The following is a 26,280-nucleotide window of genomic DNA, read 5'->3' on the forward strand; positions in this document are numbered from 1 at the left end:
ATTGATGAATATATTTACATTTTAGTCATTTAGCAGACCCTCTTATCCAGAGTGACAATAATTGCATTCCTCTCACTGTGTCTTGGAAAACCAACACACAAAAAATACACACTCTGTCTCAGCAAATATCTCCAAGTGCATTGCTGATGTCATACAGAGGGTAAATGTTCGGACATTCCCCAACCAAAAGCCTTGAGTAAATGGTAATGTCCGTGCACGGCCCTCTGCCTATAGCTCTGGGGACCTGGAGACTCTGAGGAGGTCCAGATATGACCTACAGAAGGTCATCAGAGATGCCAAAAGAGACTGCAGAGTCTAACTACCACAGCTCTGACCTGAGACACGTGGTGTGGACTTTGACACATCACAGACTATAAAGGGAGAAACAGCAATGACACCCAGCCTGCCGCCTCCCGCCCCGACGAGTTCGACTCCTTCTATGCACGGTTTTAGGCGACCAACACTGTTCCTTCAGGAAGGCTTGCTGAGGACCTGGACGGCTGCACTCTGTCCCTAAACACGGCTGACATGAGGAGAGCTTAAGAGTTACCCTCAGAAGTCACCAGGGCCAGATGGTTTTCCAGGCCGTGTCCTCTGGGGGTGCACTGACCAGCTAGCGGAGGTTTTCACCTCTATATTCAACCTCTCCCCGACTCTGTCTGCAGTCCCCTCCTGCTTCAGACCGACCACCATTGTCCCTTGTATGTAGCGATTATTTGCTCATTTGTATTTTCAATTTTTATATTATTTATGTTTTGTATGTTGTCTTGTCAGATAGCAATTAAATGCCTTTGGCCAGGATGTCAGTGAAAATGACAATTGGTTCTCATCTTACCCGGTTAAATAATAATAAAATCCAACAAAGACAGAGAAACAAAGAGAGTAAAGGGGGAAGATTTTCAAAAATCTACTTTTTCTTGTCAGTTTCACAACGGCCTTAGCTGACTTCATAGATCAATAGCAGTGTGAAAATGGACAGCATAGCAGGTTTCTTACTAAAGTGCCAGATCAGTGAAAACTGAGGCTACCTGGATCACATTGCTGAGTATCATCTGCTTCCTCTTTCCTCTTCTCCCCATTAACTTTGATCAGTGGGCACTGTTACACCATGTTCTCGACCTCCTTGCAAATTGAGCATGAATCGATATAAATACATCAGCATCTTTTCTATTCAAGCTATGTCCATCTGTGTAGAAATAAAGAGAAACAGGCACTTGTTCAAATATGTTAGTGTTCTGTTAGTCAAAGAAGCAGTAACATTATATAGGTTTTTCAATGTCGGAGTATTTTGGTTTTTTGAGTAAGATATGTAATGAGATTTTCTTAGCAGATCACTCTCAAGACCACAATCTTCAATCTGTCATCTTCAATAAATGGGTCCCCAACATAGGCAAATCAAAGGGAAAAAGAAGTGGCAGTTAAAGGTGTCATAATATATATATATATATATATATATATATTTGTTTTTGTTACAATATCTTACCCTGTGATGCCACTGCACATACCCCACCTGATGCCTGTCCACCTGGCTATGCAGCTAACTTAGATTCTGTTTGAAGACAATGGACACAGCCCACATGCATTTATTGACCTGATCATCTGAACATGCAAAAACAGTGTTGTGGCCCCAGATCTCATGTTCTTTTATTATCTTCACCCAGTACAGCCAGAAGAGGCCATCCATCACATTCTGGTTCCTCTCTAGGTTTCTTCCTAAGATTCAACCCTACTAGGGAGTCTTTCCTAGACACTGTGCATGTACTCTCTTGTTGTCCACTCTCTGACTGTGTAACAACTAATAATGTAAAAAGGGCTTTTTAAAATCCATTTTATTGATTGGTTTGATTGTGATCACATTATGAGAATGAGGGTGTGGGGGCATAATCAGAGTAATTGTAATGGTACAGTATTCATGCCAGTCCTTCTCACCTTGCTTTAGTTGTTGCAGTATATTTTTTGGCTTTGTACCATTTGACATGTGTTGATGAAGATCAATTAAATCACGTTTAACATACCTGGTCCCCTGGGTTTTGGTACAGTGGTGCTTCCAGTCATTTCTGTTCACTGGCTCTTGAGGCTCCATTCACGCAAACGAGTCGGCTCATTTGGCTACCAAAAGGATCTTAGAAAATGGCCCAGAACAATGAAACAAGTGCAAATCTTCAATGTGAAAGGGGAAACAGTACGCCATAATTATGATGGAGTGTGAAATACACGTTCAAATATGTTACATATTTGTTCTAATTATTAGAAAACCTGCTAATTTACTTACTGGAAAACAGTACATGCTTTCCCTACTATTTATTGTTTATGCAGTGCGGATATGCAACATATAGTGGTGTATACTTTTGTAATTAATCTGAAAATTATATTGTTTGAACAACGATATCATGGAAACCAAATGAATGGCTCCTTTCTCCAGGGCAATTCGGATCCCAAAGTTCACCAAAAACAGCCGTTCAAACAGAGACTCCCTGACAATCTACATGCGATGCTCTTCCACCCCAACTTTTTTTGTCACGTAGGCTATGCTTCCAGTTGGACAAAAATCAAATATTAAATCAATTTCTTGTAATCGGAATACAATTTCGCCCAGTAAGAAATTAAACAGGAAATGAAAAGGTAGCATTTCGAAGCAACAAACAAATCTCGTCCAGTTAACTTGTTAAACTATTACCAAGCCTAACATTTTAACTTACCATAATTAACGTTAGCTTGCTGGCTTGGTTATTGGCTATTAACATTTAGTTAACTAGAATATTTTCCCAGGCCATACAATACAATTAAAACAAGAAATGTAGAAACAGACTATATTTTAGAAAGGTTGTGATAATGCTGGTTGATCCCCAAAAAAGGGGAGCGCGATTACGTAACGCCAGTGGGGTCACCCGCGGCTGAGATGACGTGCGTCCGTCATAACATTCGAAATTGAAATGAGTTGCGCGCGCCAGAACATATTCCCTGGTTGACGTGGGTGGAGTAGCCTGCCCTTGGTGAACATGAGTCACCGCTGCAGAGGAAGAAAATACATTATCAAACGAGACATAACATTTGACGTTATACAGGCCTAAAATACAGCATCATTCTGCCTTAACATTAATGTATCCCCATTCTGATCTTAAAGTAGATGTCTGTTTAGAGGATCGCTAAATAATCTTTAGACACAACGAACCTCATGCTATAAGCGAGATTGACTCCATCCCAATAGAATTCCATTGAATCCGCAGAGACACCGTAAAAAGTGCAGTTCTTACATTATTTATTGAGATAGGATTAATGTATCCGTCCTGGTAGCCATGCATCGGGCTGTGTACACTGTCATTGATCATGATTCAATTCAATTATCAAGTTTTAATAACAAGAATTAGAACGGGCGTAGACCGTCCGATGGATGTCCTAAAAATCATTGTCTTATTCGGGGTGTAAATATATCGACGAGGGAAGACAATTGTTACCTTAGTTGTTCCAATCAAACTGTAGCTTCTTGGTGAAGTTGAGCTGGGGTGGCCGAGATTTCGCTCATTTGCGAATGTCCCTGACCAATTCAAGCGTCTTTCTACTGAACGAGGTTAGTTTCTATGTTTCTATCGGCTTTGGGGTGATATGTTAAAAGACATATAAGAGAATAACTATACCCAGGCAAGTCGTCTATGCAAATACACCTATCAATCTGAATTATCAGATCGATTCGTCGTCGTGCGTTGCACGAAGGTTTGGGTAGGCAAACGCACCGGCAAACGTCCTGTGGCGGTGGTTTGTACTGTTCCTCGCTAAGAGGCTTCGGTATGGGAGTGTCGTCTATTTATCACTGCAATTAATTTGATAATAGATCCGAGACATGGGATCATTATTGCGGTTTCACGCCTAATGTACAAGTAGCCGATCCAGCGCCGGGCTGTTTTGACGGATTAAAGTGGATTCGTATAACATAAATAAAGTGGGATGAACTTGAAGATGAATTAGGTTGTGTATCGGCAGCCAGCAACGGATTCTATTTGTTTCTCTATAATCTGTTTTGTACAATTTTTTTCTGTTTGGCAGTCGCTGATATGTAGAGTAATAGACAATGCAGCAGATATTCTTAATATATCTCCACATTATTCTTAGAATATCTCCATATTCAATTTTATGATCACTTGTGGGAAATAGAAACTTTAGAAACATCCTTTGACCACAGCAGTTTGTTGCAAGCTAATTTGTTAATATTGCTACTGTGGTAGACTGCACAATACTTGTCAATCAGGGTTCAGCTACACAAGGTTATTTTTTAATTAACATTTTATAAAAGGACAAAGAGACGTTATGATAATATCATTTTTTTGTTAATCTTGTATAAGCATGTCTTGGAATAATGTTGCATATGTTTATACCGTCTCTTAAAGACACAGAACTCCTCAGATATAATTATACTTAGCAAAGGAACATGAGGGAATGCAGTGAAATTAGGCAACACATTTAAAAAACATGCATTTACTCTGAATCCAAGCTGAAAAAATAGTGGATAAATATTTCCTTTGTCATTAAATGGGGATGGTGTATATTGTATTACTCAAGGTTCTGAAGGACTTTTTCAGAACAAATATAATACAAATATAATATAAATATAATTCCTGATAAACCATCAAATGAAAATTTGCATAACGTGTGCAGGATTAATTAATCGTTATCATCACAAAAAATCCTATGCATTTAATCCATGAAAACCCATCCATGAAATTCAACACTCCTGTTGTTTGCTCCTTGGGGTTTAAGTCCGGGTGTCTCTGTAAAAGCACTTTGTGACAACTGCTGTTGTAAAAAGGGCTTTATAAATAAAATGTATTGATTAAAAAATAGACGTTCTGTCCAAGATTTCACTGTCACTGGCATGAGAAACAATTCCCAATAGCAATAAGAAAGTTAAATATAAAGGAGCACAAATGAAAGGCTGTTGGAGAAATAAGCAGGTAGCCAAACCAACAGCAAGTTTTTACCACTACTGTAGTTTGGTCTAATTAACTGTAAATGTAACTTGGAGTGTATTTACCCACCCACCCATCCACCCAACCCCCCACCCACCCATCCACCCAACCCCCCACCCATCCATCCACCCACCCAACCCCCCACCTGCTCATCCACCCCATCCATCCACCCATCTATTCATCCATCCACCCACCCAACCCCCCACCCATCCATTCATCCACCCAACCATCAACCCACCCAACCCCCCACCTGCTCATCCACCCCATCCATCCACCCATCTATTCATCCATCCACCCACCCAACCCCCCACCCATCCATTCATCCATCCACCCAACCATCAACCCAACCCCCCCATCAACCCAACCCCCACCCATCCATTCATCCATCCACCCAACCATCAACCCAAACCCCGACCCATCAACCCAACCCCCACCCAACCCATCACCCATCCATCGATCCCTCCATCCACCCACCCACTCTACTCGGGGTGCCATTGCAACTGAACCCCCAACCCCACCCCACACGGATTCAGTGCCTTGAAATAGATGTCTCATCCATAATGCACCAGCACCCCTTCTGCAGAGATGGTTCATGGGACAGACCGTCTTATGGCCTGACAGACACACACACACACACAGACACACACACACACAGACACACACACCAGCAGGTATGACTGTGAAAACATGGACATCCACGTTCCCAGAAACACACACGTGCGCACAAATACAAACACATGGAAAGGGACTGATAGATCTGGATTCTAAAAGTAGTTTCAATATTAAAACGCAGTGGTTCTTAACTCTGAGCCGGGGGACACAGAGTACTGCTAGTATTTTGTTCTAACTGCTAGTTCATCGCTTTCCTGTCCCAGGTCTTTATATCAAGTACCCCCAAATAGAGAGACAGAATGAAAACTGTCCGTGCTCTAAAAAAGTGTTGTGAATACGTTTTGCGTGTGCCTTTGCCTGTCTGGAGTGCCACCTGGGTGTGGTTGGATGTTTTCTGAGTCTTTTCTTAGTTCAGTTCCTGCCAGATGCGCTAAATCAACCCGATTCTTTTTTATTTTTTTGAACCCAAGTCTGTGTACAGATATCGTCTCTGACACAGTAGAGTTAAGCGCACCAGACTTCACTATCAACCCCAAGTCTCTCACTCTCTCTCGATTTCTCTTTCTCTATATACCTTTATCTGCTTCTCTTTTTCGTTCTCCTCCTCCTCTCTCTCTCTCTCTCTCTCTCTCTCTCTCTCTCTCTCTCTCTCTGAGTACAAAACATTACGGAGGGAGTTTAGCTTTCAAGCCCTTTCTTCATGTTTTATTCACATCCTACTGCTCATACGGAATTCAAATTGATGTCCCCCTACTCTGCTTCTCTCAGGCCCAGGCTCTTACCCAACCTGCACCATAAATTATGAATCCTAACTTCACAGAAAATGTCTCATAGACTTCTTCGGTCTTAATTCTAGGATGTGCTGTCCAATGGTGCTGTCCCAGCGAACCAGGGACATCCGATGGAGCGTGACGCAATCTCCCGACGTCCTATAAACATGCTTTATTTTGTCAGAAGGCTCTTGGTGCTATGGCTGCGGTATTTTTTAATAATAACTAAAACAATATTAATATTTTCTGCGAATTCTGAACCGTGTAGAACAGTTGTGCCTATGTGTGTGTGTGTTGCTTCTAAGTGTGCCAGGACAAAGCAGGCTCAGTGGGATTGGTTGTGTTGAGGGATTGACGGTTTTTGGTGGAAATGTTCCCCAGTGAACACACACACACACACACAGGCCCTTGACATGGTAGCAAAGCAGAGGGCCTGTCAGTGTACAGCCAGCCGTGAACATCCAGAGAACAGCACACACACACGCAGACACACACAGACACACAGGGGACCCTTCCACATGTCTATTGTAGAGGAAGAAAAAGACACCTAACTTTACTCTCTCATGTTCCCCTGCCACCTTCAGTGTCTCCAGCCTTTTTCTTTACACAGTTTGGCTTCTCTGACATGTTCAGCTCCATGCTGGTTAGGGGGAAGCTTGTGAGAGGAGCTTCAAGCGCCAATGGACGTGGCTTCAAAAACTATTTTAGATATTTTGAATTGGTGGTTTTTAACTCACAGCCCGGGGTACTGGTGGTTTTACATTCTATCTGGTGGTTAATGGAATCTACCTGGTGTCTCAGGTCTACAGCAGGCTGTAACATTGGGACAAGGAAAGAGCCAGAGGCAGGTGCAGATGTAAGCAACAAATGTAGTAAGAACGGGTTGCAAAAGGCCAAGGAGCCTGCTAAACAAAACAAACAGATATAACACAGACAGGTACCAGCGTGGGCCAGAACCACAACAGAATTCCTAAACAACGTTACCTAACCCTGAACACAAACCAAGGGAATTCAAAGGACACTAATGAGGAACAGGTGTGCAAGATAAATCAGAGTGGCGTTGGGTTGAGCTGTCCGGGGAACCGAGCAGAGGGGGATTTGATGTCACAAGCCCCGTGTCCATTGGTCAAAAGGGGAGTTTGATGTCACAAGCCCGCGTGGCCATTGGTCAGAAGGGGAGTTTGATGTCACAAGCCCGCGTGGCCATTGGTCAGAAGGGGAGTTTGATGTCACAAGCCCGCTTGGCCATTGGTCAGAAGGGGAGTTTGATGTCACAAGCCCGCATGGACATTGGTCAGAAGGGGAGTTTGATGTCACAAGCCTGCAATGGCAATTGGTCAGAAGGAGAGTTTGATGTCACAAACCCGCGTGGACATTGGTCAGAAGGGGAGTCTGACTCAGTCTGACTCCCTATTTGAACACAGGTGAATTCAAGCCTGTCATTCTGACAGCACACCTGTGAGGGGCATTGCTGGGAAAGTTGTTGGTGTGCTGTTGGGAAAGTTGTTGGTGTGCTGTTGGGAAAGTTGTTGGTGTGCTGTTGGGAAAGTTGTTTGTGTGCTGTTGGGAAAGTTGTTTATGTGCTGTTGGGAAAGTTGTTTATGTGCTGTTGGGAAAGTTGTTGGTGTGCTGTTGAGAAAGTTGTTTCTGTGCAGTTGGGAAAGTTGTTGGTGTGCTGTTAGGAATGTTGTTGGTGTGCTGTTGGGAATGTTGTTGGTGTGCTGTTGGGAAAGTTGTTAGTGTGCTGTTGGGAAAGTTGTTGGTGTGCTGTTGGGAAAGTTGTTTATGTGCTGTTGGGAAAGTTGTTTGTGTGCTGTTGGGGATGTGTTTGGGACAATGTCTAGTTGTTTGAAAATGCTCCTTCCCTTCCCCAAATCTTCAACTGTCCCACTGGGAGTTGCGATACAGAGAAAGGACATAATATAGAATTGGACACTACGCAATTGGTGACTGGGGAAATAAGGTGTAAAAGACAGAGGATAACAGCAGATAGAAAAAAATTATCTACAGGACTTCCATATTCTGGTTTCTGATTAATAATGAAATGAACTCTGAGCCATGTTACAGTAGCACAGTACGTGAATGTACAGTCGAAACATCGAAATAAAATGAATTTCAGCTAGTACCGCACAATATGGTATGACCGTATCAACTCTGTATGGAGCGCCATTAATTCTCAGATTCCTTACTACATGTTTCATTTGGAGAACCTGCAGAGCCAAAGTCATAGGGACTGGTTCTAGGAACAGAAGAGGAAAAATAATGAAAATGAATTAATGAATGATGACAGAGTAAAAAGGGAGTGAAGAGAAGAGAGAGTGCAGAAAAGGATGGAAAAAAGGGAGCTCTAATGACGTGGCACAGGGTTGTGTATCGGAGTGAGGGAGTGAGGGAGTGAGGGAGGCGGTGGTCGAGTGTGAGAGAGCGGGATAGACTGCTTACAAACATGCTACAGTACACTTCACCGCCATCCTGGAGAGAGACTACATCATGATCGACTAGCAGAGCGACAGAGAGAGAGAGAGAGAGAGAAGGAGAGAGGAGAAGGGAAGAGAGCACTCTCTTCCTGCCTGCCTCCAACTGAGTAAGTACCCACCCTGTCTGGCATTGGATTCTCTCTCAAGACTATTCAGCTGCTTCTGTCCTGTTCTGTCCGCCAGCATGGGAATTCTGCATAGAAACAGAACCTTTCTAGTCTTTTATTCCCCCCTTAAAATCCTCCTCGAATTAGCCTGTGATTGTTTTCCTGTTATCACAATTAGAAGGATGCAAATGTTAAGAGGAGTCAGTCTGGCGGTACCTTCAGATAAAAATAGAATCTTATCAGTTTCATAGTGTACACAGTCTTCTGCATCTGTAAAGGTCTTTAGCGCTTGGTGACAACTCTCCTGGGTAGCGGCTAGAGGAATGTGGTGTTGTGGGGATGAGGTGTGCTGAGCTGTTAGGCAATATGAAATCAGATTGAATCACATCACTCCAGCTTACAAGATTATCAAACCAATAAACGATACATCTGGTGACATAAACTCCAGTGATGAAATGGCAGTGGTCTGTTCCGGATTGTTTTTTGCTGAATGTGGAGTGTTGGAAGGCTGTTCTTTTCAGAATGTGGAGTGTTGGAAGGCTGTTCTTTTCAGAATGAGGAGTGTTGGAAGGCTGTTCTTTTCAGAATGAGGAGTGTTGTAAGGCTTTTCTTTTCAGAATGTGGAGTGTTGGATGGCTGTTCTTTTCAGAATGTGGAGTGTTGGATGGCTGTTCTTTTCAGAATGTGGAATGTTGTACGGCAGTTTTTTCTGAATGTGGGGTGTTGTAAGGCTGTTCTTTTCAGAATGAGGAGTGTTGTCAGGCTGTTCTTTTTAGAATGTGGAGTGTTGTAAGGCTGTTATGTTTCATTATTTCTCCTCTGTGTGTATCTAGTATGTGTGTGTGTGTGTGTGTGTGTGTGTGTGTATGGTGAAGAAGTCTATTTGGGACCGCCAGGCTTCCTTTGTGGTGTCAATTAAATACTGCATGAGACAGCGCACTAAAAGCCTGTCCCATGAGAAAAGAGTGCTCTGTGTGTGTGTTTGTGAGAGTGTGTGCATGTGTGTATGTATTTGTATTTGTGCGTGTTCATGTGCACTGACATGTCAGCATGAAATGCTTTGATTCCATTTGATATCCCAGCCTGGTCAAAAGAGGCAGAGACCCAGTTCCTGTCCCTCTATGCCTACTTCCTGTCTCCACAAAGATGCTCTCCGGTCATTCGGCCCATCACTGATGGTATATAAGTGGACACTGATGGCTACGCTTATTAATAACTTTGAATAAGCTATTTACATGCTTTAATATTTATATATCTTTAATATGCCTCATTATAAAGGCTTCTACATGCTCATAGGAAGTTATTAAGTGCAATGCCTTGCAGAGTTTAACCCTATTGGTTTGCAGGGAAAAGCTAATCTGGGACATTTCACTACCATTATATTACACGTCGCCAATTCACCCAGCTGAAAGACAAAGCTAGGATCCCCGGGGCTAAATCCGACTACTGAGGCCATCTCTACCCTCACTGCTCAACTCGACCAAGCTAGGCTATGATAGTATGAAGAGTGTCATGCATTCTGTCCATATCAACGTTATCCCTGACAACGAAACAACTTCTTCTTAGGCAAGGAGCAGCTGGCTCGCGCATAAACACACGATATTTCCGCGTATACACATGATGTTTCCTAAGTCCCCATCTACAATGCACCAACTGAACAAAGCTGGATTGTGGCATAGCCTAATTAGGCCACATTGTAGATGCCTTAATGCGGCGCGAGGCAGTAAGAACTGCACTGGCTGCAATAGTTATGCATCTGTGTAAAGGACTGTTTGGTGATGTACATTACTGTAAGTGTGGGTACAGTACATGACTCACTATTGTATTTACTACAATTCACTACTCACTACTGTAAGTATGTCTCACTATTCACTACTATAAATACATGTCTCACTATTCACTACTGTAAGTATGTCTCACTATTCACTACTACAAATACATGTCTCACTATTCACTACTGTAAGTATGTCTCACTATTCACTACTGTAAGCTGCTCTGAATAAGTCTCTGCAGCAACTTTAGAGGCCTTTTTGAATCTTAAATACACCAGGAACAACAGGATGATCATGTTAAAAGACAGCATCTGTATAGTCTGAATGGTTCTGTAGGGTCCTGTGTGGGTCTGTATGGTTCTTTGGGGTTCTGTATGGGTAGAAATCATTCTGTTCTGAAGGGTGTAGGCAGCACAGTGCTGGAAATACACATGAAGGCAGTGTGGTTCAGCTCCGCTAGTGTCTCAGTAGACAATCTGAAGCAGCAGCTGGTTGGAGTTAGGTGGAGTCGTCCCTGTGGGGATAACACACTAAGTATGCACTGCAATAATACAGTCATGATGGCCACACCCATGGCCAACTGGCCACACCCCTTATTTGCTATTACATTACAGTGTTGTCCTCACAAAATGTGTTCCCTAATTAGGAAATAAGAATATACAAGCGAGGGCAAGTGGACAGGCAGCACAGTGTAAGGCTGGGTCTGAGAGGGCTTCACCCAGGAACTAGCAAAAAGGGACCAGTACGGTGTTAGCAGTGATCACATTCACACCATTATGGTGTTAGCAGTGATCACATTCACACGTGTACGGTGTTAGCAGTGATCACATTCACACCAGTAGGGTGTTGGCGGTGATCACATTCACACCAGTATGGGGTTAGCGGTGATCACATTCACACCAGTAGGGTGTTAGCGGTGATCACATTCACACCAGTACGGTGTTAGCAGTGATCACATTCACACCAGTACGGTGTTAGCAGTGATCACATTCACACCAGTACGGTGTTGGCAGTGATCACATTCACACCAGTACGTGTTAGCGGTGATCACATTCACACCAATACAGGGTTAGCAGTGATCACATTCACACCAGTACGGTGTTAGCAGTGATCACAGGTGTGTCAGGTGGGATGGTTAAACGATGCAGTATTAACATGAACAGAGACAGAATGTTGATGAGTGGTGAAAATGTATCTTTCTTCTCCTCCCTCTCCTCCTGTTCCCCTCTCCTCCCATCTTTCTCCCCTCTCCTACCTCCTTTATCCTCCCGTCTTTCATCCCTCCCCCCGCTCCTCCTTTTTCCTTCTCCTCCTCTTGCTCTGTCAGTAACTTCCTGATGATTCATATCATTACAGTGGCCTCATTGAATCAGCAGCGTTTCTAGTGGTAACAGGAGACGAGACGCTTCCTATTTTTAACACCAGGCATATAGGAGTGCATGTGTCTGTGTGTTGTCTTTGTGTGTGTTGTCTGGGTGTTGTCATTGTGTGCTTCCATGGGTTTGGGTGTGGTGTGTGTGTCTGTGCGTGCGCATGTTTGTCCTTGTCTTTGTGCGTCCATACTTTTGTTCAGATTTGCTCATGTGTATTGTGTGTGTGTGTGTGTGTGAACGTGCGCGTGTGTCTATAAGCGCATGCGCTAATACACACGCATGCAGTACCCTCGCAGTGTGTGCGTGCGCGCGCGTGCGTGCGCGTGCGGTGGGAACGAGGGAGCAAGTCTTGCGTGTGAGAACTGAACGTCCTTGGTGTGGACGTACATACACTACAATGTGTATGAGACCAGCGGAACTTGTCCTACACAGCCAGCCAGGCGGGCCGACAGAAGGCAAGCAGTGTGCCGTAAGACTAGTGAAGGAGAAGGATGTGGAGAGATGAGGATGGTCTCACTGTCCCAGTGCTGACTGAAGAGGTGTCGTTCTGGACCGCCAAGTGTCATGTGGTGTGTCTGTCATATTGACTGACTCGCTCTAGATGTCCTGTTGCTCTGGTGTTGCCAGGGGACTCTGGGTCCAGTTACCAGGGGACTCTGGGTCCAGTTACCAGGGGACTCTGGGTCCAGTTACCAGGGGACTCTGGGTCCAGTTACCAGATGTCGTTCAGGGACCCACAGTTGGGATTCAGAGCTGGCCTGGCTGAGACCGGAAACACTTGTGTCAGCCCCCCCTCTCCAAGATTATGCCTAGAGCTTTAGCTCTGTGGGCTAACACTGTACATTTCTATCTGTAATGATATCCCAGCTCACAGGTTCCCGTCTGCTGTCTGTGAGTGACACGACTGCCCCCGTCCCTGAACTGGCTCAGGGATTTTCATCCTTTCCAGGAAGCCCCTGGCAGTTATGGTGGATACGTAACCAGGGCGACACAGGGAAGCTTGGCTGGTCCTCTTAAATTGTCTGGACTGGGCAGTATGAAAGGTGTGGAGACCATGGAAACTGAGGTAACATGGAACTGAGGTAACATGGAACTGAGGTAACATGGAACTGAGGTAACATGGAACTGAGGTAACATGGAACTGAGGTAACATGGAACTGAGGTAACAAATCAAATTCACTTCTCCGATCTGACGACCACATGGCCACAGACACAGCAGGAGTTCTCGCACACATTCAGAGGTTAAAAACCGTGGGGCTCTTTTAGATCCCTCGCAACAGGCGACGTGCCAATCATCTCCAGATCGCGGGGTGTAACTGGCACCACCGGGCTACACGATCACACCAACACGCCGTAATAATCCTCATAAAGTCTACTGTTTCCCGACACAGTCGGATGCTACGCCCAGCTTCAGTGGATTTGAATTGGCCAACGGGCCATTGAAGAAAGTGGGAACAGGACAAATCTGACCGGGGCCATGGATGTTGACTAGAGTGAATCCAACAGCCGTTAATGATGGTACAGGATGGGATGTCCGCCGAGTAGCCAGCTACGGTGCCTGCTGATGGAATATCGTGCGTCAGTGGATTTGGGTATAATGGCGTGGAGTCTAATTCCACCACACTGTCTCTCTCAAGGGCAACAATACACACTGAACCGTGACAAACCTTAGTCCCAGCTGTCAACCCATAACCCCCCCCCCTCACACACACACACACACACACCTTCCACCCTAGATTTAGAGGTCCTAGGGATTGTCATGGCTGTGCAGGTATGTGTGGTACCAGGCTGGATCACTATGCATAAGAGAGACGCGGAAAGGGAAGAGGGGAGGAGGGGAGCAGAGGATAGGGACGAGAGGAGAGAGGGAAAAAGGAGAGGAGGAGGGGAGGAGAGGGAGGAGAGAAGAGGACAGGGAGGAGAGGAAAAGAGGAGAGGGACGGGCAGAGAAGATGAGAGTGAGGAGAGGAGCAGAGGAGCGAGGAGGAGAGGATGGGAGGAGAAGAAAAGAGGAGAGTGAGAAGAGAGGAAGAGGAGAGAAATGAGAGAAGAGCGTGCTATATTTAGAATGACTAACTCACAGCCAAAAAATATTCCGTTTTCAATCTCCAGTCCTTGGGCTGAGATATACTGACATTCTGTCTTTTCACTATACTCCTCTCTCACCATTCAACCACGTCCACCGCCCTCCTTCCTTTTTAACTCTGTTTTCCCCTCACTCTTTTTAAATTTCTCTGTCTCTGCCTTCTTCTCCCTCTGAGTGAGTTACAAGTCCTCCGTGACTCACTAGTTGTTCCAGCACAGCACTAATGATGCGCACAGTCAACCCATCTTCTCTGTTCTAAGACCAAGGGTTTTCCAAGGAGCTTGCTGTTTTTCTACTAATGTGTACGACCACATGAGAGCGCGTGTGTGTGTGCGCGCGCGCGCGCGTCTCTGCGCGTATCTCGCGAGCATATGCGTGTGTGTATTTCAATGCAATGCCTTGAATTAAAAAAAAAAAACTAAATATTTAAAAGCATAGCCTGGAGACATTTGAAATGACAGCGGTTGGATTGAGTGCACTTTATTCATAAGCAGACCAAGTTGAATGGCAGGGAGAGTGAGGAGAGTGTCTACTATCCAGTTAATGGTACCTCTAAAGTAGGATTCTTAGTGCCTGGGGCAGCAGCCAGGGTGGAAGAGCAGCCAAGTTGTCTTGACTCTGGGTCAGGGCCCGAAGAGTCAGAGTGTGTGTGTGTGTGTGTGTGTAAAATCGTAGCATCTGCACTTCTCTTGAAGTAGATGGGTTTTTGACATTTTTGTTGTTGTTGTCCTCGTGTGTAGGGTTGTGTGGTTTTGTTCCTTGATGCTGACTCACTCCTGTATCTCCACAGCGCCATGCATCCCCACTCTGTCAGGAGAACAGTGCATTACTGGCTGGCCACGCAGAACCTTGGCCGGCTCTCTGGGTCTCCCTCTGGGTCTCTCTCGGTCTCCCAGCTCTGTATCTCTCTCTGTGTCTCTCTCTTTGTCACCTCCGTTTCTCTGTCTCACGACTCTGTCTCTCTTTTTACATGTCTGTCTCCTCTGTGTCTATATCTCCTCTGTATCTGTGTGTGTCATTGATTATGGGTCAGCCTCTGTGTGAACATCTCTGACACAGCCTGTGTCATTTACCTTGGTCTGCATGTCACTGTTGCCACCTCTGCTGCAGAAGCTGGGTGAAAGTTTCACCCAGTGGAAAGATAATCCAGCAGCAGAGAAACGTTTGATTTGTTGCATGAGATTGTATTTAAGGGATTTTCATTTCTACGTTTTTATACATTTGCCTCCAATAAAGTAACACATTTCAAAGTGGAAATTACTAAATTGGGTCCATAATTGGACAGCAGTCTAGTCCCTGCTCCACTGTACATTGTGATCAGGAATTTGAGTCTTGACCATACTCAGGGATTGGGCATTACAATATTTGGGAAAAATTACCCATTTAAGATGCCTTTTAAAACCTCCAATGCTACTGTTCAGGAAGGTTCTAAAGAATGACACGATTGAAAGAGTGCATCTGAATCTGGCCATATCTACAATATCCTGTCCTTCTTTTCTCTCGCTCCGTTCATCTTTCCTTGATTTCTCAGGTCATCCTCATTGCGTCCCACGCCTTTTGAAAAGGAGGCTGAGAGAGAAGACGCAAAGGGTTGAGGAAAATGCTAATTGAGAAAGATGTTGTCTTTGTACTGCTAATAGGAGCTTTTAGAAGCTGTCACTGTAGTAGAATTGTTAATTCAGCACTTTGCTGTAATGAAGGGCGCGGATCGATGTGGATAATTAGCGGTTATAATGCAGGTGTATTATGGCTACTATAGATTTTACAGTCTTCTCAACCACCCTTTAAAGTGTATCAATACATTATCATTACCGAGGTGTGTTAGGTCCCTTTTGTTTGTTACTACATTATCATTGCTGGGGTGTGTTAGGTCCCTTTTGTTTGTTTCTACATTATCGTCATCATTAACAAGGCGTGTTAGATCCCTTTTTTTGTTACTATACTATCATTACTGAGGTGTGTTATCTCCCTTCTGTTTGTTACTACATTATCATTACCGAGGTGTGTTAGCTCCTTTTTGTTTGTTACTAAATTATTGTTACTGAGCTCTGGCAGCTCACTTTGGGTTTGGATTTTATTGCAGTTTTGTGCCTGATTCAAACAGCGGGCCAAAAAACAACAACCCACTATTCCCTGAATTAAGCATCTTATTCCATGTGTCATGTACAATACATGGTCCTCACCTTCAGTACCCGATTCAGGTTCACAAAAAGCTGGCTGTGCATCTTGCTTGATGTTGGTTTGCCTGATTTGTAGTACGGCACGTTCCGTATTTGTTGCACATGTTCCTCATGAGGGCTGTGTGTCAGCAAGGAGAAGAGTGTTTTTCTTTCTTTAGGTTCTGGCGCATTTGCAGAACTGCTTGCATTCAATATTTTGTATGCGTTTTTGATTGCTGGATCCAGGCGCAGCTCTAAGATGAAACGAGGGGCAATTTTTTAAATAAAACAAAAACAAATTATGTATTCCGAAAGAGCGACAGACCATGAGCACAGAGATAAATGAACATTTGCTTGAAACTGGGAGCGAGGGGGGCCGGCGCAGAACCAGCTGAACCCGGTAGAAGGCCCATGCTGCACAGCAGCGCTGCAGTCAGAGCATGAATTTTGTATAGTAAATGGCGGCATTCAGCCCGGCCCGGCCCAGACGAGGAGACAGGGAGTGCACGTCAGGAGCACTTAGGCAGCACCAGAGTACACTGCTTCTCGCCCTGCCTGTAACTAACCACGGGCTGGGGGGGAGGGGGGGGGGCCTGGAGTGGGCTGGGTGGGGTGCCTAAGGAGAGGAGGGGTCTGTGTGTGTTAGATGTAGAAGGGGGAGAGAGGAGGCGGCAGTAGAAGAATGTCAGACTCGAGCGCTACAGGACTCATTGGTAACAAGGTAGTATCTCTATCTCTCTCTCTCTCTTTGCCTCCATCTGAGGTCCGCCATGTGTGTCTGTCTCAGCGGCGTCGGTCCATCTGTCTGTTGGCCTTTCCGTCTGTTCTCTGTGTCTTCAAACCTCTCTTGTAATCTAATGCCCTGCTGCTCTTCTCCTCCTCCCGTCATCTATTCTTGGGTACCGGTCTTTGTTGAACTGCCTCTCCTCATGTTTTCAACGTGCTCTACCTACCTCAGCAGAAAGGCGATTGTTGTTCAATCTGTCAGCATCAGCAACCCCCCCCCCCCCCCCCCCCCCCCACGAATATTATCTCTCTCCATCTGACCTCGCTGGAGTTTGTCTACAGTTTGTTTGCTCCACTTGGTACTTCTGCAGGTTGCTTTCTTGTTTGTACCGAATACAAAGTTAAGACGAAACATTGTCACTGAAATTTGCATGTTTTACAGATGTTTACTTTGATTATCACACAGCTAGATAAATTAAACATAACCGGTTATCTCAATCAGGCACATTGTGGGTTTACAGGAACTGAATGTGAGTGTTTGAATGGAAATGGGTCACAAGTCTTTCTGATCAGTTTCGTTCGTGTTATTACCTAATGTTCCGTTACTAAGGCTAATTCACTGCTTCCTGATTGTCTTTTGCTCCACCTGCTGGACACAGTGTGTTACCGCCACAACGCGTTGGCACCTCATGTTTTATTCCCTGGCAAATAGAGCTGTTGGTGTGTAAAGGAGGTGAGGCATCAGTCATTCCTTATATGAGATATTTTCAGCGTGAGGGGGGGTCACCTACTGTTGGCTGGATGCATTGACACCACGGTTCTGAAAACACTGACACCTTCTGTAGAACGTTGCTCTGCATCTGCCCTAACTCTGGGCTGTAATCATAAACTTCTCCTGTCACTCTTATACCTGGGGTCTGGAGGAAATATCAACTTTTAACACTAATATACAGTGGAATGTGGTTGTGTGGGGGTTTTGGTGTATAGTACTAGCTGTCTGTATATAGTGGAATGTGGTTGTGTGGAGGTTGTGGGGTACTATGTGTTTGTATATAGTGGAATGTGGTTGTGTGGAGGTTGTGGTATATAGTACTAGCTGTCTTTATATACTGGAATGTGGTTGTGTGGAGATTGTGGTGTATAGTACTAGCTGTCTGTATATAGTGGAATGTGGTTGTGTGGAGGTTGTGGGGTACTATGTGTTTGTATATAGTGGAATGTGGTTGTGTGGAGGTTGTGGTATATAGTACTAGCTGTCTTTATATACTGGAATGTGGTTGTGTGGAGATTGTGGTGTATAGTACTAGCTGTCTGTATACAGTGGAATGTCGTTGTGTGGAGTTTGTGGTGTATAGTACTATCTGTCTGTATACAGTGGAATATGGTTGTGTGGGGGTTTTGGTGTATAGTACAAGCTGTCTGTATACAGTGGAATGTGGGTGTGTGGTGGTTGTGGTGTATTATGTGTTTGTATATTGTGGAATGTGGTTGTGTAGAGGTTGTGGTGTATTATGTGTTTGTATATTGTGGAATGTGGTGGTGTGGAGGTTGTGGTGTATAGTACTAGCTGTCTGTATATAGTGGAATGTGGTTGTGTGGAGGTTGTGGTGTATAGTACTAGCTGTCTGTATATAGTGGAATGTGGTTGTGTGGAGGTTGTGGTGTATTATTTGTTTGTATATTGTGGAATGTGGTTATGTGGAGGTTGTGGTGTATAGTACTAGCAGTCTGTATACAGTGTAATGTGGTTGTGTGGAGGTTAAGGTGGGACATAATGTGGTTTTAGTAGGGATAAGGATGTCTCATTAATGTAATTTTAAATGTCTAAGAGTATCTCTCTCTCAATCCATCTCTGTCGTTCATTCTTTGTTCTTCTCTATCTATCTCTGTCGTTCATTCTTTGTTCTTCTCTATCTATCTCTGTCGTTCATTCTTTGTTCTTCTCTGTCAATCCATCTCTGTCATTCATTCTTTGTTCATCTCTCTCAATACATCTCTGTCATTCAGTCTTTCTTTCTCACTCTACGTGTAACTGTTACACCAGCTGAATGTCCTCCTCTGCTGGGATCCTCTGTCCCTCCGAGTATTACATCAATATTGATCTGATCTCAGTATGGTGTGGTTGGCAGAAGGGGTCTTTAAGGTGGTCTTTAAAAGCTCTGGTATTAGGTACGGTCGATGTTGCACTGATTGTTGTTATAGGCTCATGTTTCTTCCGGGGATGAGAGGAGGAGGCAAGGAAGTGTTTCTTGGTTCCGACATCGTGTCTGCCCCCAAACTGTCCTGCTCTACTGCAGGATTCAGAAGAAACATGGTAGCCCATATTTCATCTGAAGATGATTTCTCGTAAAATTATTAAATTATCATAACTGTCTTTCTGAATGTGGAGTTATCATAAAAGAAAAAAAAAAAGGTTTTGTTCAGGCCAGAGAAGTGGAAATGAGAGATTTTAAAACTCTTAAAATAGACGTAAGTCTTGATCAGCTGTGATCAAGCTTCAGCTTTAGGACTGTAAGATCAGGACAATGACAGAAGCAGGGCCTTCGTATTCTGAAGAGTCCATCCATCTTTCCCCCTCTCCTCTCTCCCACCCACCCAGCTCCCTCTGCGGATGCTTGCACTGCATGGAGCCTTTTAGAATCGGACAGTTCCTGTTCAATTTCCTGTTTCTCTGAAGACAGACAGCAGTGGAATGCTGTGGACGTACACACGGAGTAGAGTGGTCATTGACCGTGTAGACACAGAGCTGTCCAATCGTTAAACTATTAGAGTTCTTCTCTGGTGACAACGTCTCTTGCTCCATCTTCCTCCGTTGCTCCATCTTCCTCTGTTGCTCCGTGTACTCCACTTAAAGGAGCACGTGGAGGATAAAGTTACATGATAAGAGTTGATATGATAAACCCAGTTAAGAGTTTCCTTCGTACATTTACATGTTTCCTCCATGGATACGGATATGGATCTTTAATGAACTAATCTGGAACGGAGGATAGACGGAAGACGTCTGGAAGCAGACAGGCATCGGTTGTAAAACACTGAATCACTGTTAGCCTGCAGATATAATGATGTTGATGCGTAGAGACTGAGCCTATTATAAATAAGCCTTCTTATCAGATATTTAAAATGTATACGTGTTGAAGAGGAACCAAATGTATTTTAAAACAACCTGTGTTAACCTGCAGTGCGTATACAGTGCGTCATGAAAGCGTGTGCAAATATAGACTTTTCTACTATTCAACCAGTCTATTTTATCTGACATAACAGGTTTATGGTTACAAATTCCATACGTTGGTTTAGAGGAAATCATGAGTATAGTAGAAAAATACAATTTAAAAGGAAATTGAGTGAACCCCAAGTTGCATTGGTTAAAGTTGGTAAGTAGTAGAATCAGGGGTACATAATTGGGTACCACATGAACAAATCAAAAGAGGAATCTTTAAAAGAGTTAAACAGAGAAAGAAAAACCTGGCCAGTTTGGTGTGACCCATACAGGTGAATGAAAAACATGCCATGCCAAGAGGAATGGAGGTCTCAAGTGGAGATGTGCAGACCTCCTTTGCTGCATCTCAGGTTACTGTGCAATAAGAAAACCTGTGAATCGAAATGGCATTCTTGGGAGGGTTGCTAGGAAGACGCCTCGGCTGGATTTTTCATTTTCTGTGTTTTTATATTAATCAATACATAGCTGAACATGATATTACAGTTGGTTATTTTGTTTTGGGTTCCACTTTAAAATCCATACCCCTGGGTGATTCCAGCGTAGCTGAGGACCGGTTCACACAACCGCAGATGTTGGTGCATTCCTGTACTAACATGTAACAATGAATCAGCCACTCCTATTCAGTGCAATACAAATTATTATAATGAGGCATTTCAAAGATCATAGATGCTTATAGCAAGTTATAAAAGATGAACACATTTTAGATGATATGCTAGAACACACACATTCTATTTATTTCAACGTACTACACAATATGACCTTCCACCACTCCACTAACCAAACTGAAAAAAAGCATATTTCGTTCTAATTGTGCTTTGTTTCTTCCTGTGGAGTCAGTATCTTTAGGCACCAGACCCTCTGGCAAGCTTTGATATTTAAATGATATCCACACGATTCTCTGGACCGTGGGATCCAGCCTGGTGCCCAAATGTTTTCAGACAGAGGGAGGGAGGGAGGGAGGGAGGGAGGGATGGGGCTTAGGCAGGTGGAGAAAGATGAAAAAGAGGGAAGCTGCGATCCGGAGTCGAGCCTCCTGAAATGTTTATAGAGAAGGTAAAAGGAGGGAGGAGGAGGGAGGGGTGAGGAGAGAGAGAGAGAGAGAGAGAGACACACAGGTGAAAAAAGAGAAAGCTGCTGCCTGCCGCTGTGTGGTTGTTATTGAGCTATATTTGGAGCTATATTTGGCAGTGGTGTGTGGGTGTGTATCAGTCTGGCGTGTGAGGAGTCAGTCTGCCGCTGGTGTGTGGAGGTCTGCTTGGACTGAGCAGACTGTGGGGTTGGAGGACGTGACGGTGAGTGGACAACATGCTGTGTTTTTGCCCATGACAGGTTTAGCTGGCTGAGCTGACATAATGGGGTAGGGAGTGTCTTCTGCTCCGGCCTTTAACAGGCATCTCAAGGACAGGGTTGGGCTAGTTTACTGTCCCTTTAACAGTTGTCTTAAAGGCAGGGTTGGGCTAGTTTACTGTCCCTTTACCAGTTGTCTTAAAGACAGGGTTGGGCTAGTTTACTGTCCCTTTAACAGTTGTCTTAAAGACAGGGTTGGGCTAGTTTACTGTCCCTTTAACAGTTGTCTTAAAGACAGGGTTGGGCTAGTTTACTGTCCCTTTAACAGTTGTCTTAAAGACAGGGTTGGGCTAGTTTACTGTCCATTTAACAGTGTCTTAAAGACAGGGTTGGGCTAGTTTACTGTCCCTTTACCAGTTGTCTTAAAGATAGGGTTGGGCTAGTTTACTGTCCCTTTACCAGTTGTCTTAAAGACAGGGTTGGGCTAGTTTACTGTCCCTTTAACAGTTGTCTTAAAGACAGGGTTGGGCTAGTTTACTGTCCCTTTAACATTTGTCTTAAAGACAGGGTTGGGCTAGTTTACTGTCCATTTAACAGTTGTCTTAAAGACAGGGTTGGGCTAGTTTACTGTCCCTTTACCAGTTGTCTTAAAGACAGGGTTGGGCTAGTTTACTGTCCATTTAACAGTGTCTTAAAGACAGGGTTGGGCTAGTTTACTGTCCCTTTACCAGTTGTCTTAAAGACAGGGTTGGGCTAGTTTACTGTCCATTTAACAGTGTCTTAAAGACAGGGTTGGGCTAGTTTACTGTCCCTTTACCAGTTGTCTTAAAGATAGGGTTGGGCTAGTTTACTGTCCCTTTACCAGTTGTCTTAAAGATAGGGTTGGGCTAGTTTACTGTCCATTTAACTGTGTCTTAAAGACAGGGTTGGGCTAGTTTACTGTCCCTTTAACATTTGTCTTAAAGGCAGTTTTGGGCTAGTTTACTGTCCATTTAACAGTTGTCTTAAAGACAGGGTTGGGCTAGTTTACTGTCCCTTTAACAGTTGTCTTTACCCATTATGTTAAAGACAGGATTGAGTTTTATGTCCCTTTGGCAGGTTATCCTGTTCATGTCCCTAAAGGTATGGATGTCATTTTGTGGTGATTTACTGTTGCTGTGGGATGTGATCTTGGCAATGTTTAGATTCAATCTCCAATATGTAAGCATTTCAGAGGCATGAGCATCGGCAAATAAAAACCTAGACGACATTTGTATGTACTTGATACAGTATGTATGGATATGTGGTAAAATACAGGAGGACCGAAGATAGCACTCGCTTGTCCAAGTTACAGACCTCGGCCCACTTACAAGCTTGGCTATCACAGTCGGCAAGTGTCTGACGCAATCTTACTGCAAAGAAACAACCTTGAAATTAGAAAAAAGATGCTTGAATCAAGCAAAAGGAAAATGCCAATGCGGTTGCTTGTAACAAGACAGAATGTTTTGAAAAAAAGTTATTTAATTCATTTTTAAAAATTATATTAAATACTAGAAGACTAGCCTTCAGGATCAGGTTCAGGTTTGTCGTGATGTCTGATTTATGTATGTATTTTTCAGGCTCTTCTGTTTTGTAACATGCAAAATTGTATTCCCGTCTGAAAGTTATTTTTCTTCAAATTCTTCAGTAGGGGAGACCTGGGATGGTTTTAACACGGGTTAGTTGTAATAACAAGAGTCTGGGTTAGTTGTAACAACAATTAAAATGTTACCTACTATATGCACAATTTTTGTTGTAAGCCTATATAGTATGCCTAGACTGACGGTAACAAACAAGCACAAACACAAACTAATATTCAGTAATGCTCATTTTGTTTAAATGAATTATGTTCAAATGTCTCACAACTATGACAGTAACTAACATACTTCACACACATGCACACACACACACCAATTATGTTAAAAAGTAATTTTTAATGTTTTGAAATAAAAAGCTTTCAATATAATTTTTTGTCATAATTATTTTTTATTATGCTACATTTCACCCCATGGTGTGTTACAACAGACCCAGACTATGGGGTGAATTGTAACGATTCACTCCTGGTGTTTGAGACTAAACCACGCATTTTTTGTTTGTGTTACAAATATAACAGCTAAGCCACCAAATAGCAGACACATGTAACTAGTTTGTATGCAATTTTGAATGCACTGGCTTAAAAGAGCTTCAAGATACAGACAGAAATGTCTATCCCCGGTCTCCCCTACATTAGGTTGGCTCCTCGAATAATATGGAAAGGCATAAGGTTGGTAAGGTGGCTGATGTTTATCTACAAACATTAATCAGGAGGGACCAGTAATTAACAGCGTGGACGTTTTTATTTTGTTTGTTAATTCCGCTAAGGCTAGCAAAATCATAAAATAATGTTAATGTCAAGTGGCAAGTTAACCCAATTCACGACATGAATCCCAACTCCATATATGGAAGTAAATTGTTCCCAATGGAAGAACTAAAACTTCTGATTAATACAGAAAAGTACTTCTCTCCCTCAGCTTTCTGCGTATCGGAATCTTGGCAAAACAAATCCATTCCTGACGCTTCAGTGGAACTAACTGGCTTTCAGCTGTAACGGGCTGATCGCAATTTGAATCTGTCCAATAAATCCAAAGGTCGTGGGGTGTGTTTTTATGTCAAAGTTGGCACAAGGACGTCACTATACTGTCTAAATCCTGCTTTTCTGACCTGAAATCAATTTTCATCCACTGCAAACCTTACTGTTCACCCCACATATTCTGTCGCTTTGGCTTTTACATGGCTCTTAGTGGTCCTCAGTCGGAAAAGGGTGGCTTGCCCACTTCAGGTTGGTGGAGAGTTCCTGCCTCAAGTGGAGGAGTTTAAGTATCTAAGGGTCTTGTTCACAAGTGAGGGAAGGATGGAACGGGAGATTGACAGACGGATCGGTGCAGCTTCTGCAGTAATGCGGTCGATGTATCGGTCTGTTGTGGTGAAGAAAGAGCTGAGCCGTAAGGCGAAGCTCTCGATTTACCGGTCAATCTACGTTCCTACTCTCACCTATGGTCATGAGCTTTGGGTCATGACCGAAAGGACAAGATCCCAGATACAGGCGGCCGAAATGAGCTTTCTCTGCAGGGTGGCTGGGCGATCCCTTAGGGTGAGAAGCTCGGTCACCCGGGAGGAGCTCAGATTAGAGCCGCTGCTCCTCCACATCGAGAGGGGTCAGCTGAGGTGGCTTGGGAATCTGTTCCGGATGCGTCCTGGACGCCTTCCCGGGAAGGTGTTCCAGGCCCGTCCCACCGGGAGGAGACCCCGGGGAAGACCTAGGACACGCTGGAGGGACTATGTCTCCCGGCTGGCCTGGGAACGCCTCGGTGTCCCCCCGGAAGAGCTGGAGGAAGTGTCTGGGGAGAGGGAAGTATTGGCATCTCTGCCCCCGTGACCCGGCCCCGGATAAGCGGAAGAAGATGGATGGATGGCTCTGAGTGCCTGCTGGACCACAGCTCAACAGCTACTGGCTGACCAGATCAATGAGGTTGAAAGTCAGAACGCAAATTCTAAGTTCACCATTACAGGGGATTTCAACGACACAAGCCTTATTAAACAAGATCTTCCCAGATACAAGCAACTGGTAACCGACAAGTTGTGCTAAAATTCTGAACCATGTCTATAGCACTATTAACGGGGAATATCACAGTGCCACTAACATTCTCCACCCCTAAAGATCTTAGAACATGCAACGCTGTTTGCAGACAAACCAAAATGTAAATACTACCAAGCTGGTCAAAACACATAGTGTGGAAATAGACCCACAATGCCATTGAGGAACTAAAGGGCCTGACACTACAGACTGAGACTTATTCAATGACAACTGTGGCAAAATACCCATTCACACTGATGAGGTCACATGCTACATCCTACTTGAACATATGAGGGGAAATGTGAATAGCATCAAAACGCTTGTATCACACAGCAATGGCTAGCCGTGGTTTGCCAGTGAACTTGTGAGCCTCTGAATCGATAAGGTGGATACCCATATAGTGGAACCTGCTCACCGACAGACGAGGAACCAGAGAACATGTGTAGTTCCCTCCACAGAGTCCAAAAAAAAGCTTAGTATGGGAATAGTGTCTGCATATCACCTGTTTGGAACCAGGCTGGAAAAACTGTTGCCCCTGTCTTGTCTTGTCAAGACATCAGACAGATTACGAAGTACAGACTAAAAACCAAGATAAATTCCTGGGGACCCTCATTTCACCCAAATTTCAGTTGGGAGGTCATCATCACAACCGTCACCAAGGCGGTATCCAGGCAGCTCCACCAATCGCAGCCGCTGAAATAAGAGCTGACCAATCCCAGTCCCTGGTACTACAGGTCAGTCATGACCAAAAAATAACACCACCTGAAAAGTTCCTTTGACAATCCTGTGGCCACCAGCAACCATCTGTTCCACAGAGACCATGATCAGCCTGTCAAAGTGTTCAGTCATCCTATAAATCTACTTGTTCCTAGGTTGACACCAATAGCGCTGGAATGAATTTACAATAAATAGTCACTAATCATTTCCAGTTAGCTCGTATGCTCATTACACATTGTTCATACTTCAGAATCAGAATCAGCTCTATTGGCCAGGTGTGTGTACACATATGAGGAATTTGACTCTGGATTATACAGGCTCATGATGTGCTTACTCATAAAAAAACTTAATCAAAGGACACTCAACAAGAGTCACCGACTGCAAT

The 26,280-nt window shown here is 44.0% G+C and overlaps 1 protein-coding gene across 3 annotated transcripts in view; it reads left to right on the forward strand.

Annotated features, from left to right (window-relative positions):
* The first annotated feature begins 3,498 nt into the window (after window positions 1-3,498).
* LOC105023826 (voltage-dependent L-type calcium channel subunit beta-4) overlaps window positions 3,499-26,280 on the forward strand; it is a 31,710-nt gene continuing 8,928 nt past the window's right edge. The window contains exon 1 of one of the 3 annotated variants that reach the window (XM_020051558.3): window positions 3,499-3,568. In XM_020051558.3, coding sequence (XP_019907117.1) covers window positions 3,530-3,568 — 39 coding nt within the window. In that variant the 5' untranslated portion in view covers window positions 3,499-3,529. Of the gene's footprint in view, window positions 3,569-16,955; window positions 17,039-19,103; window positions 19,187-26,280 lie in introns of those variants that run through there. The other 2 variants (XM_020051559.3, XM_020051560.3) reach the window with 2 other exon arrangements.

Source organism: Esox lucius, chromosome 12, assembly GCF_011004845.1.
Source record: "Esox lucius isolate fEsoLuc1 chromosome 12, fEsoLuc1.pri, whole genome shotgun sequence".
Classification (NCBI taxonomy): Eukaryota; Metazoa; Chordata; class Actinopteri; order Esociformes; family Esocidae; genus Esox; species Esox lucius.